Source organism: Glycine soja, chromosome 15 (genome assembly GCF_004193775.1).
Source record: "Glycine soja cultivar W05 chromosome 15, ASM419377v2, whole genome shotgun sequence".
Classification (NCBI taxonomy): domain Eukaryota; kingdom Viridiplantae; phylum Streptophyta; class Magnoliopsida; order Fabales; family Fabaceae; genus Glycine; species Glycine soja.
This window is the reverse complement of record NC_041016.1, coordinates 14,148,764-14,161,435: the sequence shown is the minus strand read 5'-3', so window position 1 is coordinate 14,161,435 and position 12,672 is coordinate 14,148,764. Positions and strand designations below refer to the sequence as shown.

At 33.6% G+C, this 12,672-nt stretch overlaps 1 protein-coding gene across 4 annotated transcripts; it reads left to right on the top strand.

The window, feature by feature from the left end:
• Positions 1-3,124: 3,124 nt before the first annotated feature.
• LOC114388325 (pumilio homolog 6, chloroplastic-like) lies at positions 3,125-11,636 on the top strand. 4 transcript variants are annotated; one of them, XR_003661482.1, is made up of 11 exons: positions 3,125-3,401; positions 4,104-4,804; positions 5,108-6,456; positions 6,542-6,683; positions 6,773-6,880; positions 7,810-8,022; positions 8,108-8,218; positions 9,764-9,958; positions 10,319-10,487; positions 10,611-10,790; positions 11,223-11,636. XR_003661482.1 is itself a non-coding variant. In XM_028348746.1 (10 exons), exons 2-10 carry the CDS (start codon positions 4,166-4,168, stop codon positions 10,628-10,630), a joined length of 2,946 nt encoding a protein of 981 aa, XP_028204547.1. In that variant the 5' UTR covers positions 3,125-3,401; positions 4,104-4,165; the 3' UTR covers positions 10,631-11,151. The 4 variants fall into 4 exon arrangements, 3 of the variants coding, with proteins under 3 accessions (XP_028204547.1, XP_028204546.1, XP_028204545.1); XM_028348746.1 differs by lacking the exon at positions 11,223-11,636 and having other exon boundaries at positions 10,611-11,151; XM_028348745.1 differs by lacking the exon at positions 10,611-10,790 and having other exon boundaries at positions 3,126-3,401; positions 4,137-4,804; positions 11,223-11,633.
• The last annotated feature ends 1,036 nt before the right edge of the window (positions 11,637-12,672 follow it).

The following is a 12,672-nucleotide window of genomic DNA, read 5'->3' as shown; positions in this document are numbered from 1 at the left end:
CCATGATGATGTTTTGCATTGAGTTTAATCTGTTGCTTTATGATATTGGTTTTGTGGCAATGATTACGAGATCAACACAAATACTGGTATTAGAGAGGAAAGACCTCACCTGTTTTAATTGGTTATAAAATGAGTGGTCAATATAGGGTCAGGAAGAAAGATTTAATACGAACCGTTACTGACAGTAGAAAATGTGGGTGTCTCTTTAAGCTGCGTGCAAAACGAGTGGTAGGAGGCGAAGGATGGATAGTGAAATTAATGTGTGGGAGTCACAATCATGAATTGATTAAATCATTAGTTGGACATCCATATGTTGGTCGATTGACTAAGGATGAGAAGATTATTATTGTTGATATGACAAAGTCAATTATGAAATCAAAAAATATTCTTCTAACATTGAAGGAGTATAATACCAACAATTATATAACAATCAAACAAGTATACAATGCAAGTATTACCAAGATCATTTGCTTCTTAGTGGTTATTTGAGAATCAACTTAAAACTAATTTATTGTGTCAGGATCCTACGTGGATAATAAGTGACACCATTCATCATAAAGTTATGGAGGATGAAAACTATGGACAGCACATCAAAGTTGGTTGTGCTTTAGTCCTCCGAGAGGTGTTATCTACCTATCCAATTTGGATTCTTATTTTGTGTTAAACATAAATTAATTTGTGTATAACTTAATAGGTACCTATGTTCTCCCCTTTTCCTCCACATACAAAATGTTATTTGAATATCACTCTTAACAATATGATCAAAATAATCTTATTAACTTAAACACTACATTTACCTTCGGTCTTCAACCACTTTCATTCTATACTTATGTTTTCTTAGTGAATTTCAGTGTATTTTCTAATTGAAACTTCATAACACTTGAGTTTAACATCCAACAATATGTTTTACCATCATCTAAGGAGTTTATGTTTCTCTTATCCCATGAGACTTTATCTTATTATCATATGTTCTATTACAATATATTAAACAATATACTCATTCGTCACTAAATTAGGTTTATTAGGTTCCAGTCAATTTTCTATTAAATGTATGTTTGTTTTATTGTCAATTTGTAATACAATAAGTAATATCTTGCTATGGTTCATACCTGAATACTTACTCTTTCAACTTTTACAGACATTAGGTTAAACTCTTTTTTTGTACATCTCACAGTTAATTATAAAAAAAACAATGTCATTAAATTTTTTATAAACAATATTTAATAACTATTATCAAGTGCCCAAATAAATGGACAAACGGGCCACCAAAAAAGAAAACCACAATACACAATTGCCAAAGCTTAACACGAACACTATACTCTCCAAAGGCTCACTATGCTTCAACTCAATAAAAAGTACGGATCATCATAAATGGGTCTGGACCCAACTCAGCACCCAAATTGTTCAACACGTCATCTCATATTTCTATTTAATTTAACAGGAAAACTTACATTAATGCGTCACCATCGAATGACAATCCAATCTATTAATGTCAAAATTAAAATACTAAATATCAAACGACTGATAACAAACTTACCCTCCCATGGATCACTGGTTTCAAACTTCAGAACCATATTTACAAACTTCTCCACCAGTTAACCACTTACTTGCTGGTTCCCCCTATATTCAAAAGATTTAAATACCTCAATTTCTTTATTTTCTCTCTCTCTCCTTATCTCTTTCCCTTATTATGTTCTCAATAATAATCGACTTAAAATCGCTCATCTACTCAGTTGAGTCCTTTTTTAACAGTTGTTAACTTCAAAATTTCTCCTCAATTATCATTTTTTCGGTTGGTTGCCAGCATAGTAGCATCAAATTAAAAAGATTTTTCACAAATTGTGTTTTTTATAGTTTCACAGATTTAATTTATTTTTAGAAAATGTAAAATTGATGACACTCACACACTATTTTCATTTAATATCATTTGAATTGATATATACAAATTATTTATATTTGATACTAAATTATTTTCATAAAAATATAAAATTGATTTTATATTCTTTGAAATTTATTTATATATTTCTAAATTTAATAGTTTTTCATATGTCAGTTCAAATATTATTAGATTTATTTTTAGTCAAATATATTTAATAATATTTTACTTGAGATATAAAAAAATATATTTACTAATATATAAATTCTGGTTAATGTTTTAAATATATGCAATAATATAATATTGTAAACTGAAAACAATGTATTATGTATACATTATTGTATTAAAATATTAACATAGTTAAGAATTTTTTATGATAGATTTTTCTTATAACAAATATGAAAACCTTCTACTTCCATTTTACTCATTCAAAAATATTGAAACATTCCTGTACCCAATACTATTTCAGAATAACAATTAAAGAATTAATACTTTTTTAATAAATCACAACAAAACATATAGAATTTTTTTCCTTCTCTTTAATATTATACTTTTAATAAAAACTTGCATTTTGAATTATTTATTCTTTTTCCTTAAAGCAATAATTGGCATCACGTTTTTTTTATAATTATTATACGCTGTATATTATCAAATGTATATATGATACATAATACATTGCTTTCAATTTACAATATTTTATTATTTCATTCAATGTATTAATTAAATGTCAAGTATACATATTAACATTAATCTTATATTATAAAAAATAATTTTAATAATAATTTTTAATATGTCAATTCAAATATCATTAATATATTTTTTATAAAATATATTTAATAATATTTGAATTGACCTATAAAAATTTATGATATTTAATAATATATAAATCTAAATTATTTAAAAAATATATACAATTAATTTTATATTCTTTAAAAGCAACTAATTTAAATTTATATATTATTATATTTTTTTCTTATTTTACTCATTCATAAGCATTAAAGAATTCCTTATACGCAACACTATTTGAAAACAACAATCGAAGAATTAATAAATATCTTTTGAGACAATGCACAACAAAACATGGAAATTTTTTCCATCGTCATTAATATTATGCTTTGAATAAAACCTTCCTAATTAGTAGAAAGGTGGAATTATTTATTGTTTTCCTAAAACCAATAATTGGCAGCATTAGTGATATTATTTAGTAGAGTTTCCATGTTTGTCCTATTCGGCCTCTTAGGACAGAGACCGAAGCTATGAAATAGCAAAAGGAGGAGTGTGGAATTAGCGCTTTTTCTTCTTCTTTTTTATCCATTCGCAGAGACAGAAAAAAGAAACGCACGCAGCTTTTGTTTCTTCTCTCTCTTTTTAGTATTTAAATTTAAAAAATTAAGGGAAAAAAAAAATCCCGTTTCTCTTCCTCACTGCACTCTTACGTTACACCCCGAAACTCAAACCCGTCAACATCTCTTTCTCTCTCTGCGATGAATTAGGGTTTTGAAACAGTGAATTTTCACCACCTCAGGTTCTCTCTTTCTGTTATTTCTTCAACTACTTTCTTTCTCGCTTTTGATTCCAACGCTTCTTTTTTTCTTTCTCTGTAATTGTGTGTGTTGCATGGAATTCACCTTCTTTTCGTTCGTGTTATGGTGATGAATGAATTGATGATCGTGGTTGGTTGCAGAACTGTGTACGAGTTCGCGCTTGTTTGGTCAACGAGATAAATTTCATAATTCGTCTTTGTTTTGACCAGTAAACCAAAGCTTGTTTTTTTGTTTAGAATTTTTTTAATGAATATTTGATTTTTCATTTTCTTCTTTGATTGAATAGGTTGCTCTTGATGATATTTTAATGACGGATTAGGTGTTTGAGTAATTTATGGTTTCATTAAATGGTTGTTGTGCATGGATTGCTGGCATCAAAGTTGAAGTTCCTATTCAGTGTGGTGTCATGCATTTAAGCGACAAGATATGGTTGTTGTTATTTGGTTTGTGTTAATTGGTATGTGGCCTCGGCGAAATTGAGTTTTTACGCAATGCTCCTGCAAATTCATGTGGAAATTTGGATTACATGCGTTAATTGAGTTTTTACTCGCTGTATTAATTGATTGGAGCTATTGTTTGTTTTACTAAACTGGTTTACTTTTGTGGTGTAATTTAGCAATGGTGTTAAGTTGTATTTCTCTTTAGGAGTTTATACTGACTTGACAATTTTGGGTGGTCTTTAGGAGACAATGTTATTTTTGTGATTTTCATTACAGAAGAAGGGGACAGATAATCTTTCTGTAGTATGGCAACTGAGAGTCCAATTAGAATCTCAGAAGCTGGTGGTAAATGGCCGTCTCATAAGGAAGCTGCAGCTTTTGGTTCACTGTCTCGTAACATGGCAACAGAGGATTTGGGTATACTTCTGAAGGGCCATAGGTACCAGGGTGGTGGAAAGGATGTGGCACCCAATCGCAGTGGCAGTGCACCTCCCAGCATTGAAGGCTCATTTCTGGCCATAGAAAACCTTTTACCCCAGCATAACACCACCCAGAATGCAAGCTTTGCCAACCTAAGCAGCGCTATGCAAAATTGTGAGTCTGAAGAACAATTGCGAGCTGATCCAGCTTATTTGGCATATTACAATTCCAATGTCAACCTAAACCCTAGACTTCCTCCCCCGCTTACATCCTGGGAAAATCGCCATCTAGGACGTCATATTATCAGTTTTAGAAATAATTGGAGAATGTCTACTACGGATGATAGTGGTAAAAGTTCTTTACATTTGCCTCAAAGGACTCTTTCCACGCACAAGGAGGAGTCTGAAGATGATTCACCCCAACAGCCATATGATCATGAATTAGTTAAGGCAAGTGGAATTTGGCGTAGTCCTGATGCAGCTTCATTGGCATCTCAGCACAAAAATATGGTTGACTTAATTCAGGTGATTATATTGACATTAACTTCTCAATTTTGTGAAATACGTTCAGTTTTCTGCATGTAAAATACATTTTTAAGTCTCTTACATTTTCTTTCATGTGAAATTGTATGTTTATCATATGTTTTGTCCATTTATTTTCTCTAGTTTAATTTTGCCTTTTGCTTACTGCAGTGGGTAGTAATCACAATTATGGTATTTTCTTTTTCTATTTTTTTACGAGTTGTTAAGTATTTGACTATTTTTTACCTCCTGAATAAATTTATATTGTGAATCATATTTATTTTTGTTCAATACTCAAACTTTCAGGAAGATTTTCCTCGCACCATGTCACCTGTATATAATAAGTCTCTTTCTGTAAGTCACGGACTAGTGGATAAACCGATTGATTTAGAAGCTGGTTCTAGTTCTTCTCATGGCCCCCCTGTTACTACAATAAAGGCTGGTAAACCTACTATAGGTGCAGATGACATAAGGGTGTCATCAAGTGTCGATACCCATGCCCCAGTTGCAAGCTCATCATCTCTTGAATCCACTGGCAGCATTGGTGTTAGTGACATTGCAACTGTTGAGTCTCAACTAAAGGCTCTTGGTGTATCTAATGTACCAAATTCAGAAAGTCTGAGTTACGAAGAAAAATGGAAGGCAAGCTACCAGAACAATTTGATGCGACACCCGGGATTCCAGCAACAAAACAATCCATATGATGTTCCTAGTGCCAATTCTCAAAATTTAAATTCTGTGTACGTTGGTAGGGAACAATTTCCTTTTAATTCCAGCAAGTTCTCCAATGTCCAGCCACTACTGCAGTCATCTGGTTTTACACCTCCCCTATATGCCACAGCAGCTGCTTATATGTCCTCAGCCAATCCATTTTACACTAATATGGAGGCGTCAGGTATATATACTCCACAATATGTTGGTGGATACACTGTAAATCCCACAGCTTTTCCTCCATATACTGCATACCCTCCTCATGGTGTTCTACCTCTTGTCGTTGATGGAGCTACTAGTTCCAATTATACTCCACTAACACCGGGGGTTTCAATTGGGGGAAACATTTCGCATGGAGCTGAGATGGTACAGACAAACAAGTACCTTGGGCAATTTGGATTTCCTCCGCAGCCTTCTTTTGGTGATCCTATGTACATGCAATATCATCAGCAACCTTTTGTGGAAGGATATGGTATTTCTGGTCATTTTGATCCACTGGCACCTAGAGCAAGTGGTGTTAGCCAAATTAGTCCTTATGATTCGCAAAAAAGGTCCAGTACTGGTGCTTATTTGGATGATAAAAAATTAACTGATCAGAGAACTTCTGCTAATATGAACTCAAGAAGAGGTGGAGTATCGATTCCTAGTTATTTTGGACACATGCCAAACATGGGTTTTGTAATGCAGTATCCGAGTTCACCACTTCCTAGTCCAGTTTTATCAGGATACCCAGAAGGAAGTCCTGGCCTTCCAGGAGTTAGGAATGAAATAAAACTTTCCCCTGCTTCTGGAAGAAATGGAGGCGTAATATCTGGATGGCAAGGTCATAGATCTTTTGACAGTGCTCATGACCCCAAAATGGTTAATTTTCTTGAAGACTTAAAATCTGGCAAAGGTCGAAGATTTGAGCTATCCGATATTATTGGACATATTGTTGAATTTAGGTAAGTAACCTTTTCAATTGTCTTTCCAGCTATCTAATTGATCAGTTTCATGGCTTAGATAATTACATGTGATTTTTAACTCCAGCTCTGATCAGCATGGAAGTCGATTTATACAGCAGAAGTTGGAAAGTTGTAGTGGCGAAGAGAAGGCATTGGTGTTTAAAGAGGTTCTTCCACATGCTTCTAAATTAATGACTGATGTATTTGGTAACTACGTAATACAGAAGGTGTGTTTTTTAAGTGATGTATATTGTCATTAACCTTAAGAGTTGTTCTTATGGCTCTGGTCTAATTTTGTCCCATCACACGTGCTTAGTTTTTTGAGTATGGAAGCTCGGAGCAGAGGAGGGAACTTGCAGATCGACTTGTTGGCCAGATACTGCCTTTGAGTTTGCAGATGTATGGCTGTCGTGTAATCCAAAAGGTATATAATCTATAATTTATAATGATTAACATAGCTTTGGACATTAGTATACATTTATATCATTGGTATGCTTGACAGGCCACAGCTATTGAAATCTGTGTGGATGTTTTGATTATGGATTTTTGTCACTGTGGCTTTGTTTCTGTCATTGAATCATCCAAATCCTAACATGGTTAGCATTTAGAATTGAGATTTATTAATGCTTTGTGCACATCCAAATCCTAACAAATTATGTTCTTAAAATGGGTTGTCTAACTAGGTTTGCCTTTTCTGCACCCACCAGCATCTTGTGGTAAACTTATAACCTGGGTTGCATTCTGTAACTAGTTGCTTATTTTCTAATTCTACCTTTCTTCCATAGCCACACTATAGTCCCCAAGTAATTACAAATCCAGTGTGTTTAGATTGTGTCATAGATACCTTGATTTGGTTAGCACATGAAACAGGTTAAAGGTCTTTCATCTTTCTCTGTTGTGTGTTCTCTTCTGCCCTTTAATTTTTTTTTAAATTTCATTTTTTTAATTGTTGAGCATTTATGTGTGTAGATTGAATTATATAATGTGCATATCAAAACTTTAGAATAGTTGCCGCCTGCCACCTACTATCTCTCTGCAACGGATTTGGGTCTTTGGGGTTGGCTGATCTGCTTTGACATTTTGGATTGACTATTATGGTCAATAGTCGTCATTCACTTGGAACATTTTGGCATCATTTGATTTATGTAGCCAATTCCACTTAGTGGGAAAAGGCTTGGTTATTGTATAGTGCGCATATTGTGGTCAAGTTTGTTTACCTGGTTAATTTGGTACTCAGTTTTATTTACTTTCCAGCTGCACAAGAAATTTGAAGCATATCTATTTCCTCCAAGCTTTGAACATGTTTTTCAACTATTAGAAAATATGTTATCTATTCATTTTATGTCCATGCAGGCACTTGAGGTTATTGAGCTTGAACAGAAAGCTCAGCTTGTTCATGAGCTAGATGGAAATGTTATGAGATGTGTTCGTGATCAAAATGGTAACCATGTTATTCAAAAGTGCATTGAATCTATTCAAACCAAAAAGATTAGCTTTATACTATCTGCATTTCGTGGTCAAGTTGCTACTCTATCAATGCATCCCTATGGATGCCGAGTCATACAGGTAAACTTATTGCATTCCCTTTCTTTCTAAAACATTTTCATTTTTTTGGTCATGCATTTAATCCCTATAATGATATTTCTTATAGAGAGTTCTAGAACATTGCATGGACGAGAGTCAATGCCAGTTTATTGTAGATGAAATCTTAGAGTCAGTTTGTGCTCTTGCTCAGGACCAGTATGGTAATTATGTTACACAGGTACTTAGTGATCATTCTCTCCTATACTACCATAATTTGATTTTTAGCTTCTGATGTTATTGGTTCATAGTAAAAAGAAACTGTGACAAGTTGAAGGTTTTACATGCACATGATGTCCTTTCATCATACACGTTATAAATTATAGAATCTGCACACCGGCTACATTGCAGAATTAGCCAGGCTTGTGGCTACAAGCTACCACACACCATGGATAAATCTTTAATAGTCTTGCCGTTGCTGTAAAATGGCTTGATTTGTGACAGTCTCGGCAAGTGCTACATAGATCAATTTCTATTTGTTCCTTTTTATTCTACTTCCGTTTACTTTTGTTAATGAATTTCACATTACAAAATGGGCTAATTACATCGACCTCCTTCAAGATTTGCACTAATTATGCTTACCCTATTTTTAATTGAAAAACTACAGCTACCTTTCGTACATTATATATGATTCGTACATGCTTACACTTGTGGTTTTTAAAGAAATTACATAGCATCCTTAACCATAGTTGTCAATGCTGCCATCACGACGCGAAGCGGCCGACCCTTAAAGTGGGATAATGGATAGTGGGATGACAGCTATTCTAATATTTTTAATAGATGTTCAATAATTAATATATTAATATAATATATACATATAAGCACTCAAAAACAGAAAAATATCTCAAAATTCATGCACTAATCATCATTAATAAAAATATTGCTGCTGTCAGCAAGCAATGAGAAAAGAAGAAAAAAAGAACAAGAGAAAAAAAAAACGAATAGCAGAATGATGATGATGATGATGATAATAATAATAAGAGAAGAAAAAAATTGAAAAAGAAAAGAAAGGAAAATAAGAGAAAAGAAGCAAACAGAAACTGGGAAAGAATGACAGAAGGAGAAACATCAAACAAGGGTCGCCAGTCATTGATCAGTGAAGAACAAAGGTTGTCAGAGAACAAAGGTCGCTGGTCACCAGAGAACAAAGAGAAGGGTGCACAGGTTCTCTTAGCCCTTAGGGCACAATGCAGTGCTGGTTCGTGTTCTCTCATGTTCAAAGAGCTTCTGTTTTCAGAAGCCAAAAACCCAAACAAAAATAAAGCATAAAAACCCAAAATACCCCTCACTAACGATGAAATAATGAGGGAATGTTTGGAATTTCCTTTGAAGTCAAATTTGCAGTCAAGAAACCGCGACCCCCACTCCTTTAGACTGCTCTGCAACAGGGGTACTGATGATCGTCTCGCTCAAGGGCTGCAGTAGCGGCTGTGGCACACGCATTTGACTACATAGCCCTTAACAATAGTAAAGCAAGGGAAGTTGATGTTACTTTCCTATCAAAAAGAGTGCAAGTGTAATTAACAATAATCTCATGAGAGGTCAACATAATATCGCTGTAAAGAATTGCTTAAGAATTCTTGAATTGATGTTGATTAATTCTGGAGTTCAAATGGTTAACATTAGCTATTTTGGACTCAATATTTGTGTTTGTGTTTTGCTGCCCATTTATATGTCAATTTTGTTCAATTTCTTAAGCTATAGTGATTTCCTTATGTCATCGCAGCATGTCTTGGAGAGAGGAAAGCCTCAGGAAAGGAGCCAAATTCTCAGCAAGTTGTCAGGACATATTGTTCAATTAAGCCAGCATAAATTTGCTTCAAATGTGGTAGAAAAATGTTTGGAGTATGGTGATGCCACTGAACGGGAGTTGCTAGTTGCAGAGATATTTGGGCATGATGACCAATGTGATAATTTATTGGTAAGTTTAAAATTAGGAAGGCAAATTACACTCTAATTGATCTTTTATACAAATGCATATTATGTACTCATATTTTCTTTGAAGTTTAACCGTACTTTTCTGCTGTATTATTTATTACTAAATGGATAGCATTTAGTTGATGCATAGTCAAATAAGTTTTGATAACCGAACACCCTAATCTAAAAACCAGCCTTATTGTACTCAGATAGCTGTTTTTCAAAGTATCCAAACACCCCATCTTACTTGATATTGAGGTCTTCTAGGTTCTAAATTATCACAAAGGTTGAAATTTCTTGAGCATTAAATGTAGCATGAACAATGCTAAGTTGCCATGTAATTGTATTTTGATTTTCATTGTAGACAATGATGAAAGATCAATTTGCGAATTATGTGGTCCAGAAGGTCATTGATATCTGTTCTGAAAATCAGCGAGCAATGTTGCTTTCTCACGTAAGAATCCATGCTCATGCTTTGAAGAAATACACTTATGGAAAACACATTGTGGCTCGGTTGGAACATCAATTTGGAGGTGTGTACTCTAGTACTTTGGTTGACAAAATAGAAATCCTAGTTCTCTTTGGTATTCTTGTCACATATAACTGATTAGGTAGTGTATTCATGCTAAAATATTCTTGTTTTTATATGTTGTCAGTCCAAATAAGTTGTAAATAAGATCTTCCAACCGCACCCATATTAGGACATGTAGGCAGTATCGATGGGTGGTGAAAACAAGTAAAGAGGCACTTCCAGCACCGGGCAGGTGTCAGACTCTAAACATTGTGTTACCACTTAGCAGAGTCCTGTGTTTTTAATAAACAGTCGCTACCCCCTGGTATGTGCTGCATTTTTGCTGGATTTGAACCCTAAACTGAGTAATATACTTGTCAAGTGCCTTATGTTGCCTGTAGCCTAGAGACTTGCCATCCTCAATCTCTTCTTTATTTTCCCGCATCTCACTCTCCTCCTACTTAACCAAGCACAATTTAGATATCCATATGGAACATTTGGGTTTCCTGTCTTCCATATTACCTTTTTCTTTTTTGAATAAATTATGGTCATATTAATTTCCAAGAAATTAATATAACCAGATGGTTCAGCAAACAACCCACTGCTTGATGTGTCCAAATACATCAACCGTCTCAAAAATAAAAATAAAATATTGTAAGGAGCAAGAGAATGAAACTCGTACCTGGATAATGATGACTATCCAATAAATGTTTTTTGCCTTGTATGCCTTATACTATACTTTATATTTTGCTAGCAGAGAATCAAACACCCAGCTCATGATAGAATAAAGAGACAAAGCCATGGGTCTCCAGCAATGCTGCCGTGTCATGCAAACCCTGCAGCATCAACATATGTTCTGTTGATCACAGGAAATAGCTGAGACATTGATAGCTTCCAGTTGTTTTTACTCCTGACTTCGTTCCTGCGCCTTGATAGCTTCTACATTGATGGCTTCAGGAGACATTAGTATATACGACTATACTTTGAAACTCAATGTAATTATGTCATTTAAATAATTGGTTCCGAATGTTATTTGAATAATTATTTGGAAGGAAACCCTTCCCTTCCTGATGTATAATTTACTGGGTCTTCCGTGCTTAGTGTGTGGTTTTCTTGGAGATGCAGGTATTCAAGTATTCTTAAAACTCAACTAGTCCTTGGCAACTTAGCACCTGGTCCTTGTGATGCTTGTTTTAATTAGAATGATTAAATTGAATGTTGGTTTTTTAAATCACTCTAATTGTGGGATATAGCTATATGACAGCAGATTTGGGTCTTGCATACAAGTTATGTGGACCATAGCAAAGGTTGGTTTTGGTACAATTAGTTTTATAGGAGGAAAACACTTTTTTTCGGACAAGGAAGTGCAGAATCTGCATTGAAGGATCATGCAATTATGAGATAATCAATTCTAATTAGAGAACAGTAAAAACATCTATGCTACTATGTCTAAGTTGTCTCCTATTGGGGAGGGGTTAAAAGAGCAATAAGGTGTGACGGGATAATTTTGCTGTATTTTTGTAGTAAAAATATGGGCAAAGACTGTGTCTCTTGCATGCACCAATTTTAGTAGATTAAATTCCACACTATGAATACTATTGATTATATATTTTTATTCATTAAAAATCAATCATTAAACTCACATGAATCAATTGTGAATTTTATTAAATCATTTGGATTTCCTTATTTAGTAGGACTAACATAAAATATAGTTGGTATGATGGTGGTTTGAAAAGATTGTTTGAAGTTGTCTTAAATTGTTGGAAGTACGATACTGTATTTAAAATGTAGGTTGGATGCAGAGTAACCAACTACGTAATAAATTAATCGATTACTGTCCTAACTTTAGTTTCTAGAAAAGGGTCATTTTCTACAAAATCAATTATGAAATATTTTAATCGATTATTTGACTTCTACTTGGTTTTTGAAAAATACCCGGTCTCGACAATAATAAATTTACACTTAGTATATGTGATTACTTGGTCTTTGAAATGTTTTACAAAAATAGAGGTTCACATTAAATTGATTACAAGGTAAGGATAATTAATTATATTTATCTATATCTCAACCCTGGCGTTACTAAGAACACATTAATTGATTATTGATCAAAATAATATTATAATCAATTTGATTTTCAAAATAAAAAAAAAAGATGAAAAATGAAATTTTTAGGATAAATAGTTACTTTTGTCTCTAGATGTATAATT